General features: G+C 39.5%; 2 protein-coding genes across 2 annotated transcripts; one reads left to right on the forward strand and one right to left on the reverse strand.

Moving 5' to 3' along the window:
- Positions 1-850: 850 nt before the first annotated feature.
- svopa (SV2 related protein a) lies at positions 851-6,701 on the reverse strand. The gene is made up of 16 exons (XM_053324911.1): positions 6,567-6,701; positions 5,192-5,349; positions 4,700-4,785; positions 4,497-4,595; positions 4,113-4,184; positions 3,728-3,852; positions 3,576-3,639; positions 3,341-3,466; positions 3,120-3,248; positions 2,954-3,027; positions 2,766-2,842; positions 2,199-2,303; positions 1,611-1,722; positions 1,425-1,506; positions 1,242-1,331; positions 851-1,143 (listed from the first exon to the last, which is right to left on the reverse strand). The coding sequence occupies exons 1-16, from the start codon at positions 6,599-6,601 to the stop codon at positions 931-933; spliced, it is 1,647 nt and encodes a 548-aa protein (XP_053180886.1). The 5' UTR covers positions 6,602-6,701; the 3' UTR covers positions 851-930.
- A 1,979-nt stretch (positions 6,702-8,680) lies between these two features.
- Positions 8,681-16,335, forward strand: usp30 (ubiquitin specific peptidase 30). The gene is made up of 13 exons (XM_053325686.1): positions 8,681-8,787; positions 11,014-11,123; positions 11,213-11,386; positions 11,484-11,587; positions 11,694-11,792; positions 12,188-12,233; positions 12,315-12,409; positions 12,500-12,559; positions 12,676-12,762; positions 12,878-12,958; positions 13,191-13,413; positions 13,503-13,611; positions 14,698-16,335. Exons 1-13 carry the CDS (start codon positions 8,717-8,719, stop codon positions 14,948-14,950), a joined length of 1,512 nt encoding a protein of 503 aa, XP_053181661.1. The 5' UTR covers positions 8,681-8,716; the 3' UTR covers positions 14,951-16,335.
- Positions 16,336-16,464: the final 129 nt, after the last annotated feature.

The following is a 16,464-nucleotide window of genomic DNA, read 5'->3' on the forward strand; positions in this document are numbered from 1 at the left end:
ATTTGTGGGCTTTCATCTTGTACTGTAAAAATGATACTGATACTGTGAACAGCAAATTGATGCTGGCTTTAGATGGTTGATGGCTTCGTCAGGTTTATCTGCTTGTTGTAAATACAATTAACACAAATGATCCAGACATACGTTGACTTCTGTTATTACTACGGGAATAATACCGGCCTTTCTCCTTATTTCTTTGGGAACAACAAAAATACTGTTGAACCTCACGTTAAAACAAAAAACATTTAAACACTGGAAAAAAGAATGCCAGCAAGTGTCTGACTTACTGTACACCTTGTCCTTTTATTACAACTCATGTCTTGAGGGTGATTTGATTTAATCTAATGATCTGTTGATGTCCAGCAACGCACCTCCTATAAAACTGAGTTAGTAATCCGTGTGTTTTGACAGGCAATTTATGTGCACCTACACGTCTGAAGCAGCTGTTTCATAAGGTGAAGAGAAAGTCTCTCAATGACAGAATAGGTAGTTTTAAGGCTTTCTGATCAGAAGTTAGTTGTTCGAAGCTATTTCAACTCTTAAAGAGGGTAACTCTTTATTCTCCTTTGCTTCTCTTACATAAGAAAAGCAGGATTCAAATACTTTACTTAAAGTATTTAAATTCTTCCTTGTCACACCATTATTCGTTTATTCAAACCTCCTCCTATAGGCAATTTTGTCTTTACACTCACCCAGTGTGCAGTTATACAGTGGCAAAATTGTGACGGCAATGGTGGTTGAAGACGATAATTACAGTAACATGTAAAAAATATTGTGCTGCCTGGCTCTCTGAAGCCACTGTGGTGCCTAAACTGAGGGATCATAGGATGGGACTGGAGATGGACACGGAAAGCTGCTTGAGCTTTTTCTGCCACTCGTTTCCTCTTTTCACCACTGCAGTCACCTCTCAGTTGTACTCCAGCTGGCGTGTCCTCAGCCCTGGGAGCCGGAGCTGGAGTTAGGGATCCGCCCTGAGCTGGGGGAGGAGGCCCGGCCCATCATCTCCTGGCCCCACTCACGGTGGCTGGACTCTTGCAGGGCCCGGCCCGTCGTCTCAATGGGCAATGCACAGGAGGCAACGGCAGCAAGGAGGCAGCAGCAGCAGTACACTGAGAGAGCCAGGTATACAGAGGACTCCAACATAACCTGCAGGTGAAAGCCAAAGGATGAACAAGTATTATCACATTGCCGCTTTTTCACTTTGTATAGTATTTAAAAGGGGAAAACTTCTAGAGGGGCGTTACCTGTGCAACAAAAGGTGTAATGAGGGCACCGACTCTGGCCATTCCACTACTTGTTCCCAGACCTAGAGCTCTGGTTGCAGTTGGATACACCTGCAGAGTATCAGAAAAAATGAAGGAGGCCCTATCGTTTGTTGCATTTCCCACAATACATGCAAAACTTCATTCTGTCTGTCTATACTTTACCTCTGGGGTGTACACGTAGGCAGCCTGAAATCCTCCTGCGATGAAAGCTCTGGCAATGAATATCAACACAGTCATGGCTGTTCTGGAACAGATGAACCAAAAAAAGTAACAGAGGATAAATGGTGGATCTGCCATCTGATCGAAAGAAAAAACACATTTCATCATTCCCATGAAGGTCCACTTTACCTCCCAACACAACCGTAGAGTGGGATGATGCACATAGAGAAGACAAAGAAACACAGTGCCATGGTCTTCCTTCTTCCCAATCGATCAATAGCCCACAGTGTCACCAGCAGTCCTGTGGAGCATAAATCAGTGAACAAACAGCATGTGTGCAAGATAGAAAAACACTGATTTGCGCTCATATCTACTGTATTTATGACATTAATGATGACACTGCTTCATATGGGTTTGACCGAAGTTACACCTTGCCAATATGTCCTCTATGAGAAAGAGGACAATTTTTCTGTTTTAATGGTCTGTCCTTGAAATAAACTGAAAATAATGTAGTGACAGGTAAAATAATTATAACATGGCAATTGTTGCATTAACTAATAAGCATTTACCCAGAAATTAGGAGGATTGATATTGAATACAAAGAAAAAAGCATTCAGTGTAGTTATTACCACTTCATTAATACTTAATACTTTCATATTTCACTGCATACTTTCAGAGAACTAAACCATGTATGAATATTTAATAATCCATTAAATATAATTGAAATATAGTGAAAACCACTACCGTAACTATTATTGTTTAATTGAAAAGGTGTACCTGGGAATTCAGATAAGGTTGTCCACAACAGATCTTTATAGTCATCAGAGTTCAGATATTTACACTCCAAGTTGCACCGGAGCTCCATCTTATTACCTTTGGACACTAGAGGGAGATATAAAACAACAGATAAACAAGTTAGTACACACCCAGCATTGTTTCAGTCTGCTGTGTCTGTGATGTTGCTTTTCCAAGTCTGTACAGTCTGTATAACCAAATTTGTGCAAAAAAAAAACAACTTAATGTGTATATAATATATGTAATGTACCTTTTTTCACATCATATATTTTGAGTTGTAGAGGAAAGAAGTCACACGTGTGACTAATAACATTAACCATAGCTCACTTCCATTAAGTGTACCAGTAAGATATCATTAATGTAGTCAATCACACACAAATACATAGTTTACTTCTCCCGTTTCTACTTTCTACAAATGTAGACTATATCACTCTCACATTTAGTCACAGAACTACAATCTTTCTTTTATATGTGAACCAAGATAAAAAGTTGTGTGTGCCCTTGAGCGTGTGAGGGCCTCTGTTGATGTTTGTTGGAGCAGTGACTCACTTCCACATGCACCTCCCTCCTGAAACAGCTCTGTGGTGAGCAGCACCAATCCATAGTAGGAGAAGGCGTTCGCAAACCTGAGGAGACAGAGACTCAGCTGATCAATACGCCTGTGCATATGGAGAAAGTTTTTGAGAATAAGAAAAGAAAGTCAGTGAGTAATGGATGAGGAAGTGACTGGTACTCACCAAATGAACCACAGCAGAATTGTAGTCCAGCGAAGGTGGGATGAAAATAAGTCTCGAATCTTCCCTCGATCTTCCTGATTCAAAAACAAAAATAAAAAAATGAGAATGACAACACAACAGCAGGTCATACATGAATTATTAGTAATCCTCAGAAACATCCTTTTACCTGTTTGGCGGCAATAAGTTTTCCCAGTGGCATGGGTGCTCTATTCTCTGTGGCAATGCGCTTTAATGTGGCCAGAGCTTTTTCCTGATTTCCCGTCAGTACGTCATACCGAGCGCTCTCCGGCAGCCACTACTCCCCAAGAGAAGTGACATGTCAGGTGATAATGTTGCTTCCTTATTGTATATGATGTATAAATAGCCTACTCATAACCTCATACTCACAAAACATAGGATGGCAAAGATGAAGAGAGGAATTGTAGAGAGGCCGAGCAGCCAACGCCAGCCCAGAGTGGGCATCACCAGGATTGCTAAGAGGACCTCAAACACGGTGCCCAGAGCCCAAAATATCTGTGAGGCAGAGAAGTGAAAACAAGATGTAAGAGAAAAATTGCCCATTTTGTAATGTGTTGGTGACATAATCACTATGGTTCGATGGATGAGATAGTGTAATCAATACCTCAATCAGCAAAATACATGTAGCTCTGGACTTCATAGGTAGAAATTCAGCATACAGTGTCACCCTTAGAAAGAGAGACACTTCACTGTTAATTTGAACTCAAATCATTAATTACAGTGCTGCTTTTAGAGCAATGAATGAGGGTTACTGACGACTGCGGTGCTCCTCCAATGCCAAAGCCCACCAGTGCACGGAGGACGAGGATCCAGCCATAAATAGGCGCAAAAGCACTCATCACGCCATAGAACATGGTCCACAACACGCTCATCTTCAGACCCTGTGTGTGCATACGATCAAAATAAATCATAAATAAATGCTGCTAAATAAATCATGGTGATCTGATACGTCTGTTCAGGAGAATAACTCAATTTCTCCTCACATACTGTACTTCCTTATATGACATCATAAATGGGACACCACTTTTGTATGATATTAATCACTTTCTTCCATTTAGAAATACAAAAGCAACACTGTGAACACCTACAATCTCAATCCAATGTTTATCTTACAGACAACAGAGACTTTATTAGAACTTACTGTCTTTCTTCCGTACTTGTCAGATATGTTTCCCCAAAGGGAGGAGCTGAGCATCATTCCAATAAACACTGCCTGCATTCATGGAAGAAAAATGTGAATTAATGATGTATTTCTGCAAGAATTTTAATGCACAAAATTAAAATATATAGCTTTAGCTTTATATAGCTTTGGCTCAAGGTCTCTGTGTGTTTGGTAGTCATTTAAATCAATATGATGCAACACAATCAAAAGCCACAACGGGCTCCATTGTTTTCCACATAGTGGTCATTATTCAACACAAGAACTTATTTCAGAACAATTCCTAAACGCTTGATCTATAACTATCAGGACAGTTATACAGCATGGCCAGCCAAGAGTTCTCTACTGATATTAGGGAGCCATTACCGATGTAAGCAGTGCCACCTCAAGGCTTGGTAGTCTCCATTCACAGTGCAGCTGTGGGGCTAAGATGCTGAGGATCATCATCTCCATAGCATCAGCCATCTGAAAAAACAGGAAACCACGAGGCACACAATAGTTTAGTATTCACTACACACAGAGATGTAGTACCTGGAGTGGATGAAATTTTAATAAAGTGCAGTTCTCACCCAGGACAGACCAGTGAGGATGGATAGCTTCCATTGAAATTTCCCAAAGCCGATGGCCTCTACGGCATCTTCTACCATGAATGTGTCTGAGGGAATGAGAAGTGTGAGAATCTTTGAAGTTGCTTTTTTAAGATTAAAATTATTATGCAAAAACTAGTATGCATATTTTAATTGGTTAGTGTAAGGAAATGCAAATGTATTTGTAGCACCTTTCAAACACAGAGGAAAGGTGTTTTAAACAGTGAAGAAAGGTATCAGAACAAAATATAAAACATAATAAACAATGAATATAGATACACAAATACCAGATATAAGGAAATTGGAAATTAGGCAACTGTGAATCTAAATTTACAGTATTGTGTATAAACACAATATCTTTGAGAAAAGTGAGAATCTTTGAAGCCAAAGATAACTGAAATCATTTCACATAGCGAAGAGAGAAAACTATTAAGTATGAGTTTGATAGGAATGATTAGAAACAGGAAACTCTACCATCAGTTGGATTGGCAAACTCTCGAGGCACTGGAGCTCCATCAGCAAATGCCACAGACTCCAGATCAGTCTGCTCAGGGATCCTAACAACCTGTTCCCGATTCTCACCGTCATCCTCAGAGCGTGTGCTCTCACCTGTGCGACGGAAGCGGACAACACTACAAAAAAAAAGTTAAAAAATGATTTTCAAAAATTACATGTCTTCTAATGTAATGCAGGGAAAAGTAGATATATATGTCTGGTCAGAAGAGTTTCAGAGGTCTAGTGTCAAGGCAAAGCTGAGAGTTGGAGGCTAGGTGCCTCGGTGGTACAAGCTTTTTATGGCTGTGATTTTTGAATGGGTGGTAAAATTATCCAATGGGCGAACCATGTCACACCAACTGACAGCTCTGGATACTGCAGTCTACTGTTTGGCAAGCTTATAACAGCTGAATACACACAGATACACACGTTTCCTACAGATGGAAGGTGTAATCTTCACCCACATGCAGATAATAGATGGTTCACTGAGGATGAAACAACATAAGAGAACTTGAACTTGAGCGCCAGTGATGTCCTAATCACTGTAATTACATAACATAGCCTGCTTGCAGTGGGAAGCATCAGTGCTGCTGCAGATGAGTTGGTGAGATGTACAGAAATGGGTGTCTTGTATTGTACGCCACTATTATATTCAGTTTTAAGCTTCCATTAGTGTTAAATACATTAAAGTTAATATGCAATTATCCACTAATACAGTAAAAAAAATCCCTGTTAGTCCAGCCAATTCTTCTCTTTTGTCCCAACTGGAATAGATTTGTTATAATTTGTATGGTTTGATTGATTATCCATTTCATTTGTAAAGAAACATTATGTTATTGTCTGTCTTTGAGGAGCATTCTTTATGAAGGCCAGGCTACACCAGTATGGGCCAGCCTTTAGCTTAATGTATATACAGCAGGGTTAAATAAGCCAGCATTAGGTCCTGAGTCATGACAGAAAGCACAATAACAAATTAAGACGGGGAACGTATCATCATGTCATTCACAACAAATCCGCTTCTTATGAATAAATCAAATCAAATTGGTCTTCAGGTTAAAATGCTATGACTGTAAACAAACTGTACAACCTTCACAATGCTATAGCCTATGTATGGGTTTTTTTTTTTCAAACGCCTTAAACTATGAACATCTCCATATAATCTAATATGACATATACTGCTAATGACAGTGCTGCTTTTTAAAGGATACATGCTATTTGTGAACCAGCGAACTGAGCAAACAAACACGGTGGGCAGAGCGAGCTGTCAAAGGGCGACGCGTCAGCCAAACATGCTGCCGAGGTGGAAGACCGACTCCATAAAAACATACAAATGTGCACATGGTCGTCTACTCACGGCAGCTGTCTCAGTTGGAACAGATCATCGTCCATTTTGGTGTTTATTGGCCCGCTCTGTGTTTGGCCTCATCTCCGTTTACATTATCACGACGAGCAGCAGCGATTTCAGCACCGAGGAGAGCGACCCGCTCCGGGTGTCCGCTGACAGCCAATGAGAAGCCGAGTCACAGCACGACAAACACACACACACACACACACGCACGCACGCACACGCCCACACACACACACACACACACCAATAGAGAGAAGAGGAGATAGGATGAGGATCAAGAGGATCTGTCCGCTGATCACTGTCCAACAGCACATGGTTCATCACCACAACAGATAGTCAGAGAGCAAGAGGCGAAATGGGACATCATTGTAGTGGAAGCAAACCAAGTGCCCTCACAGCTGGGCTCGGATCATGTCAACATGACCTTTGAAATTGTCATATCATTTATTAACACCTCGGGTCACATCCTGCTTGTCCTGTAAGTCACCCATGACCTGATTTTGGATGATCAATTCCGTTTGCATTGTAAAAAAAAAATCCGTTTAATTCAAATTTGATTTGTATGGCACAATTTTTATGCAAACACAGTTCAAAGTGCTTTACATAAAAACAGAATAAACAGCAAAATTGTGCTTATAAACAGAAACATCCATGCAAACAAACACAAACACTAGCAGTAAACTAGTACACTACCAGTAACAGGCCCCTAAACACAGACTATCAGAAGACTCTATAATTCACCCATGTTCCTCTTGGATGTTACCTCCATGGATGTATAAAGAGAACATAAGTTCCCTCCTCCAACTACAATGTGGAAGAATGATGCTGTAAGTGTATCCATGTTGACTCCACAAGCAGAGAAGAATCAAATCAACATTGTTTAAGAGGTATTCTTATATATTTCCCAAGAATCACTCATCCAAACAACTTGACTCGTGCAAAACTTCCACCTGCCAAGAAGTAGATCAAATGAATGGTTCTCAAGACATGCAAAGGGCAAACATACAATTAGACGGACAGAGATGATTTGCTTCATATGAAGAGATGGTTGCAATTTCATAACCTTCATTTCTCCTCTTAACTTCTCTGATTGTTTCATTGAAATAGTGTAACCACATGTTTCTGCTTTCCTTTGCTTTAAAAGCTTACTATGAATTAGCCTATTTACTAATTTTAAGGTTTAAGTTGTGAGAACATTTTTTCTACTTTTCTAGGTTTACAAAGTAAGTGTGTTTGAAGTCAAATTACTTTTATTGGATTAATAATTATTAAAATTACGAATTATGATGTCTAGATAATATCCTCTGTTAAACTTTTTCTTCTATTAAGCAGTTCAGCTATTCCTTTATAAATGATTCGACTGGAATTCCTGCCTTTACTGATTTGTCCTAACAGACAAGCCATTGAGTTGGTAATATTCCTGCAGCCAGAATATCCTAGGGAAATATCAGGAATCCTGAAACTAAATGTTCTTCACACAACAGTGCAACGGCTGGTGAGACAATATATTTTTAAGGTGGTTGATGGTAAAAGAAAAGCCTTTATATCTGTGGGCATGGCTATACAAATTTAAGGCTTGTTTCATAGTATTATATGTTTAGTTCCTTGATTACCTTGCAGATTACAAGTATTAAAAAAGCCAATCATAGTCCAATCTTCAATTTACACAAATGTGAAGTGGAAACTTGAAGCATCAAGTGCACAAACACTGAGAATGAACTTTACAATGAAGGAGACACCTTGTGTCCAGCAGTTAAACTTTACAAATGAAAAATATTTGCATATATTATTTATCTTTTATAGAGGGAGAAGGAGTAGATGTAATTTTAGATAATATAACTTATTTGATGGAGAGGATCTTTAAGAATGATGAAAATTAGGAATCCAGACAGAATTTCTGTATATTAATAATAAATCTATCAACAGTTTGTACACGATTTCTTGTATGAAAACAAACCCAAGATGAATATAATTTTAAAGTGTTTTAATTTGCGTGAGAAAGTTGAACTCCAACTGAAAATGAGTCAGGACTTCAAAAATGTGCGCAACAGACAATTTGCTGGTCGGAGCTTTAACCTTGAACACACTAGTGCGCCCCTCAGCCAGTCCGTGGTGCAACATGCCATCAAAGACGGAGGTTCCGTAATGAAAGCAGGATGTTGTGGTGCAGACCAGAGAGCTCCGATAAGCTCGTTGGGGAGTTTCTTGGCACCGGACCCGTAGTCAGGTAAAAACAACTACTAAAGCTCATTTGTGTTTCACTTGGCCCGGAGTGAAACGGGTCATGACGTCTGATACAAAGAAGAGTAAACATGCGCAGTTGAGACAGACAAACACGGAGTTCGGTTTAATTTACAGCTTAAAAACTGCGGAGACACTTAACGTAAAGACATGTTGAATATATTTCAAGAAAACAGCTCTTGTACGTCGGTATGGAGGCGACATAGTCCGCCGGGGGAAGCGTAACCTCTGTGTTGTCGGTAAGTTAGCTCGGGTGCTAAAGCTAGCCTCCTCCATGCTCTCCTATCATCGGTCAGGTGGAGGCGGCTGTTCACTCAGATCATGTCGCACAGAAGCTGGAAAATAACGTAACTAACCTAATTACTAACATTTCGAGCTTGAAAAGTGGGACACTAGCAGACCAGGCTGAAGTGGAAGAGGCTTTACTTGATTTGAAGTTACGTCCTGTTCTGTCCTCAACGCAGATAAACAGCTCAAAGGTTGACTAATCACATTATTAATGTATTTAGTTTACAGTAAGTCCGTTTTCATGTGTGGAGGTATGCAGTCATAACAAATGGTACATAAATCCTGCTGTCGTGAATGTTATAATGTTCAGTGTGTGTTGACTCACTCTAAGCTTATTTTGGAGGTTGTAATTGGAGTTGTACTGTCATACTGAGAAGTGTTGGTAATGTTCAGTCTACTGTCACTGATATCAAATGTGAACATTACATGCAAACTAGAGCCTGACTGATATATTAGTCAGTTGATATTATCGGTCGATTTTGGCCTCTCACAGATATATCGGCATCTGCCTTTATGTTGTCCGATATTTTTTTTATTATGTAAATTTATATAAGGCACGTTTTCTGTGTGTTTGATCCTTTTTCTTAACTGATACATTTACATAAGTTGATATGTACAGATGCTTGTTTTTTACAGCAAAGTTTACTGTTAAATTGGTAAATATCACAGCCTCCATTGGTAACTACATTTGAGGGACCATTACAAAAAAATGTGTGTTTATGTACATATTCTGTACATATAAGATTATCGGCCAGTGTATCAATATCAGATTTTTTTAGTCTCTAATAACTGTATCAGCATTGGCTCCAAAAATCCAGGTTGAGCTCTTACACAAACTCTGACTGTGTACATGGGCTCAAGTCGTCTTTGCCTCAAAGAGTTAAGTTGAGAGAAAGGAAGAGGGTATAAGGTGTATTATAAGTAATAATTAATAATGATAATGCATTTAATGTGTACTGCACTTTTCATTCGCAGCTACAGCATAAAAAACACACAAAGGTTTTTTAGGCCTGTTTAAAAGATGGTTGGGAAGGCTACTGACAGATCTTAGGATGCGGGTGGAGGTTTGTGATGTGATCAGTCCCTGTAAGTAGGAAGGCGCATCTCCATTGATTGATTTGTGTGTGAGTAACAGGACTTTGTAGTCAATCCTGAAGAAGACAAGAGGGCCAAGTGCAGTGAAAACAGGATTTGTGTCTGTGTTTTTGCTCCCTCGTCAGGATCCTGGCAACACTGTTCTGAATGTACTGGAGCTTCTGAATGCTCCTGCCAGGATCCCTGTGAAGATCGTATTGCAGCAGTCCGGTCTTGAGGAGATCAAGACATGGACAAGTGTCTCTGCATCTGACAGGGTTAGAGAGACAGACATACTTTAGAGATGTTGCATAGATGTCTTAACTGATCATTAAAAGTCAGGAGAGAGTCAAACGTAACACCTAGATTTCTCTGTGACTTAGGAGTCGTGGTCGTCAAAAGGTGAGGTGATGTACTGGGGATGACCGAATCTGTTTTGGACTGCCAACAGGGAGTTGGGTTTTGGCTAAAGGACACTTAATTGGAGCCGGAAGGCAGTATCTTAATCTCTCAGAGGCTGCAGGGGTTGGGAACTGCCACACAGGATGGACTTTGCTGTCTGGGAAACCTTTTGTTGTACAGATCTTGTAACCCCAGATAATGTCTGTTTGACAGTGAGAGAAATTAAAAAAAATGTAAGAATTGAATGTGTCAACATTAGCCAGATTCCTCCAACAAAAATTGAACTACTGACTTTTAAATTATCAACAGGAGTGATATATAGTATGTATGTGTATACTCACCTGTGACCTTCATAACTTTATCCCTCTCCATTCTTTCTCTGTCTGTCTTTTCCCACTCCTCTCAGGCTGAAGCCTGGTGATTCATTAACATAATCTTCTCTTTACAGAAACAAGATGATAAAAAACTGGGGTGTCATTGGTGGAATAGCTGCTGCCATTGCAGCTGGTGTATACGTTTTGTGGGGCCCGATTACAGAGCGAAAGAAGAGAAAGAGAGGTGAGAATCAGTATAACAGTCTATTAGACAGATTATATGTACAGTACGGTTATAAAAACAGCTTAACTGTGGCCTGTGTTTCCCTGCAGGTATGGTTCCTGGTCTGTTGAACTTGGGCAACACCTGCTTCCTGAACTCCTTGCTTCAGGGCTTGGCAGCATGTCCGTCCTTCATCAGGTGGCTTGAGAAGTTTTCAGGTTCACCTCCCATCCAGTCATGTAAAGACAACCAGCTGTCCACAACACTACTTCAGCTTCTCAAAGGTAAAGACAACAATCAGTGAGTCAGTAGAGCTCAGGTGAACCCCAATGTTCATCCATATTCTTGACATGTATGTTGTTTTTGTAAATGCACTGATAGCTCTGTCCAGTGATGAGCCTGGGGAGGAAGATATACTTGATGCTGGATGTCTGCTGGATGTTCTCAGACTCTACCGGTGGCACATCAGTTCATTTGAGGAGCAGGTTGGTTAATAGCACTGTGGTAATTTGTATGTGTACATAGAATGAATGGTGCAGTGTTTACATACATCTTAACAAATGTCTATTTGTGTTGTTTTTCTCTTCTTAGGATGCCCATGAACTTTTTCATGTCCTTACATCTTCTCTGGAGGAGGAGCGGGATCGCCAACCCAAAGTCACTCATTTGTTTGACATGCAGTCGCTCGAGGTAAATTATTATCTATTTGCTTAGGCACTTAATCTGCAAACAGATCTCTCTAGCATGTCAGTGCCTCCGGTATGAGCTACAGAACAATTTTCTTAAAATAAATGTTAAGATCTGAAGAAAGAGATAAGACATGTCCACAGTCCTGTACACAGACCCATGATGAAAAGGATTAAACTTATCACCTAGTAGATATAGCAATGGCCTTGTTTGATAGTAGCATGTCTGTCTCTGGTGATAAGTGAATGTAAGTTAAGTAAAAAAAAGTGTTTGAGAAGAGGTGGACTGCATGTGTTTTCTGGTGAGACAAATTCTGCTTAATGCACCTTTTTTAATATGTGACCCAAATCACAATTACTGTGCACCTGTTTATTATTCTTTTGTGTATGTTATACCAGAGTCTTCCTGATCAAGATGAGAAAACTATGACTTGCAGAAGTCGAGGTAAGGAGTCCAAGACATCAGGATCATTACACCATCAGGTCACAAAGAAGTACATTTACAAGATTATTTTTTGTTTTGCAGCTCCTCTTCATCCAATACCATGTCCATGGAAGTTCCAGCATCCTTTTCATGGTCGTTTAACGAGCAACATGTCATGCAAGCGCTGTGAACAACAAGTAAGTTTGATAAAGCTGCGGAAGTGAAAAACAAGTGAATTTGTGGGGGTTTTTGATGTAATTCATGCTTTTGCTTTGCTTTTTTTAAAGAGTCCAGTACGGTATGACTCCTTTGAGAGTCTTTCCCTGTCCATCCCTTTACCTCAATGGGTAAGCAGAATTGTCAATACCATTATTCTAATATTAACTTAAGTCCAGTTATCACAGTAGACCAACTTAATATACATTTTGTTGTACTGTTTAATCTGATGGGTATTTGTCCTCAGGGTCGGCCGATTTCTCTAGATCAGTGTCTACAACATTTCATATCCTCAGAAACCATCAAAGAAGTAGAGTGTGAAAACTGCACCAAGGTACGCCATCATTAGTCATTTTTCTTAAATTTGTAGTTGACTGAAAACCAAAGACAAACATCAGTCATGGCAAACTAAATGCAGGGTATATCATTTTCTCACAATTTCTGCTCAGCTTCAACAAGGGACCACAGCCAATGGGCAGGTTCTGGAAAGCCAGAGAACAACATTTGTTAAACAGCTTAAACTGGGAAAGGTAAATGTCATTTATATGTATCATGTTACTCGTATCTAATGTTCGTAGATGATAATCACTAGTCATTAAAATCTGTACATTGACTTCTAAACCTTTCTGCCATCCAAATTAGATGGACAAAAATGTTTGTGTCATTAAAATCAAAGAAAACATCTCAATTATGAATAACGGATATTCTAAACTGTACTGTTGTGGTCATTTAACATAATTGTCTCTTTCCTCTGTCTGCCAGCTCCCTCAGTGTCTCTGCATCCATTTACAAAGACTGACATGGTCTAGTGAAGGAACTCCCATTAAAAGACAGGAGCATGTGCAGTTTACAGAGTATCTATCAATGGACCACTACAAACACAACGCTTCCACCCAGAGGAGTCAGCGGATCAAATGTGCTCCAAAGCCCCTAAAAGCAGAAAAATCAGATGACTCCATTGACAAGCATACTGCTAATGGCACTGGTATGCTGGATCTGTTGACTCTGTAATAATATCATCATCATGTTTGTATCTACTCGTTCATCATCAGGGTGTTATATTTTAATTTACAGATGCAGAGCATCATAACAACAACAAACCTCTTTCCAATGGAAGCTGTTCGTCAGTTTTTCTCCATCCTTCTGCTGTGAACCAGCAGCTCAGCCTCACATATGACTACAGGTAAACTATTACAACCACAGTTTATCAAAGTGCCACAATACAAGAAGTCAGGCATATAAAAGGTGCAGTGTCTAAAACATAGTGGCATATAGTGGAACGGACTTGGCAGAAATTGAATGTAATGTTCAGTATAAGTATAAGTGTCATTAAATAATCCTAATGAAATTAATTAGTGTATAATTACCTGAAAATAAACCAGAGTTGCTGTGTTTTGTTACCTTTTGAATGAGCCCCTTTATATCTACAGAGGGAGTGGGTCCTCTTCCACAGACACCACCATATTGCACCGCCATGTTTCTACAGTAGCCTAGAACAAATAAACCAAACACTAGCTCTAGAGAAGGCCTATTGTGTTTTTTGCGAGTTTAGCAGCCACCATAGGCTCTTAATGCTTGGATGGGGGGGGCTGGCGGGTATTAATTTTGTAGTAATTTTCAATCTCACCGCTAGGTGCCACTAAATCTTACACAAATCTTGGTCCTTTATGCCCTTCAGTGTTATGGCTAGAATCCTAGCTTAAATCATTGTGCACAATACCATAGCAGTAAATATCTCATGTAAACAGTATCAGGGGTACAGGTGATTCTGTATATTTTAGCAGAAACATCACAATATCTGTGCAACTGTAGAGGAAAGCAAAATGTAAATAGTCGAGTACGAAAAGCAGAACAGTTCATGTTAAAATATCTGAAGAAAAGAAATGAGACACTGTTGTCTTCTAAATCAAATGTTCTGTGCAATTCAAAATATGACATTTCTTTGTAAATAGCCAGAGTTATTAAAAACAATGTTGTTTGGTACCATTTTGCAAGACTGGTATACTATTGGATCTAACATATTTATAACAAATTCCAACATACCTTGTTGTATTATTTGTCCTACCTGTAATGATGTGCAGAGGCAGGGATGGGTCACTGAGTTGTTTGATAAGATTATGTAAATCACAAAATCAAGACTTTCTACAGCAGATCTCAACCCAGTTGAACTTGTAAGGAACATTTTGATCTGACTTGTTTAGACACCGATCTCCACCACATCATGGAAGCATCTGTAAATGTCATCTGATCTGACTCTCTTTCCTCTCAGCCCCACAGAGTACCTTTTCCAACTCACGGCTGTGCTGGTTCACCATGGTGACATGCACTCAGGACATTTCGTAACGTACCGGCGCAGCCCTCCCTCACCTCGCAGTTCTTCACCATTTAGCTCCCAGTGGCTTTGGGTGTCTGATGATTCTGTACGCAAAGCTAGCCTCCACGAGGTGTTGTCTTCCAACGCTTATATGCTCTTCTACGAAAGAGTCCGAAGACTGAACCTCGCTCTTCGGTCAGAGGAGTAACCAGGACCTCGCAATTCAACAGCCTGACTGTTTGTCTGCCTTTCCAGTCACACGGTCACAGCTGTACCTATGTGCCAGTTACAATGTGATGGATCATGACTTTGTGACACTGAAACCAGAAGGGAAAGTCACACTAGATACAGGTACAGTAGTGATAATAATGCATCATGGATCATAGCAACATAGTGAAGGTCATGCTATGATAGGAAATCCATGAGTGGACAAGTTTGCTGTTCTGATGCAGAGCAGGAGGCTCTTAATCCCAAAGACTTCGGACATGCAGGATCTTCAGTCAAATGTTGTTGATCAAGTAACCTTTCTTTTTACAGTTATGTGAAAATGTCTGTCACTGAACATTTTGGCTTCCACCAGACAAAAAAACAGGAAAACCTGATAATATAGTGCATTCCAAGTTAATAGCCCTGCAATAACTTGTACATGTATGAAGCTTTACATGTTCAGCTTTGTTAATGCTGTCAATTCTGTGGCATTTTCATGCTGTAGTGTTTGAATGCAGTGTACTTTAAGGTGTTCCTGTTATTTAACTTCTTTTGTCCAACACCTGTACTTTACAGACACACAAACAGACAGATAATGGTTTATTATGACATTTTGGAGATGTTACTTAGCAGTTGTTGCACATTATGAAAAATCAAATAAGTAGAATTTTCTTCAATTCTGGTTCTCTGTTGTCTAATCGAATCTAACTTGCCTAATAATTCCCAGAAGTGTATGTAAACTATTCAAAATTAGGTTTCAATCGACATTGTTCATAAGCTATTGAATTTGATATTTTTCTGTTTCCAATAATGATCCTTAGACTGTCAAGATTTGCACAGCTGCACAGTTGAGATTAAAGTGCCATGTTGTCTTTTAATGCTCCAGATTTGTGAACATGAGATAAAATGTGATGCATTAAAGCTGTTTGGTATGGTGTCAAGATTTCTGCAGGGTGTGGTTTAATGGATAAAATATCCACAAGCCAGAGTATGACTGCAGGTTTTTGGGCAAGTTATCCTCATTATTTTTAATTCTGTGTTACTGATGACTACCATTTTGCTCCTACCAAACAAGCGAAGTCAAATTGAGAAAGGGCCTTGTGCAAAACCCTTTGTTAATTTTGCAATTTGCACTAATGTATATTCATGTCAGATTGTGTGTATTTGTGTGCAATCTGTAAAGGTGATTGTTTTCAGATATTAAAAAGATAAAAACAAACATGCACTTTTAGAGGGTTTTTTCTTAAAGGGAGCCTGCTATATGCACATTAGAGTTAGACTTGTGGTTATAGAGAGTGTCTTTCAATGAATAGGCCACATGTGCAGTTCATTCCAGAGTAACACATGCAGCTAAAACTAGCCTACATGGTGTTCAGCCAAAGAGGTCAAAGCATACTTTAAATTCTTCCTTCAAAATTTTCTCAAACTCTTATACAAAACTTAATCCGATGATAGTTTAGCTTAAGTGGTATTTAAGGTTGAACTTGTTGGGCATTTCAATCCATATGCTTTTTG

Source organism: Scomber japonicus, chromosome 9, assembly GCF_027409825.1.
Source record: "Scomber japonicus isolate fScoJap1 chromosome 9, fScoJap1.pri, whole genome shotgun sequence".
Lineage (NCBI taxonomy): Eukaryota > Metazoa > Chordata > Actinopteri > Scombriformes > Scombridae > Scomber > Scomber japonicus.

Bases quoted from the DNA above. Each gene is read 5' to 3' on its own strand.
- svopa (XM_053324911.1), bottom strand. From the start codon at position 6,601: ATGGACGATGATCTGTTCCAACTGAGACAGCTGCC. The intron at 4,596-4,699 runs GTGAGAACTGCA...CTGTTTTTTCAG, and splicing joins TCCTCACTGGTCTGTCCTGG to ATGGCTGATGCTATGGAGAT. The intron at 3,640-3,727 runs GTCAGTAACCCT...TCTCTTTCTAAG, and splicing joins ATTGGAGGAGCACCGCAGTC to GGTGACACTGTATGCTGAAT.
- usp30 (XM_053325686.1), top strand. From the start codon at position 8,717: ATGTTGTGGTGCAGACCAGAGAGCTCCGATAAGCTCGTTGGGGAGTTT. The intron at 12,763-12,877 runs GTACGCCATCAT...ATTTCTGCTCAG, and splicing joins AGTGTGAAAACTGCACCAAG to CTTCAACAAGGGACCACAGC. The intron at 13,414-13,502 runs GTATGCTGGATC...TTTAATTTACAG, and splicing joins GCATACTGCTAATGGCACTG to ATGCAGAGCATCATAACAAC.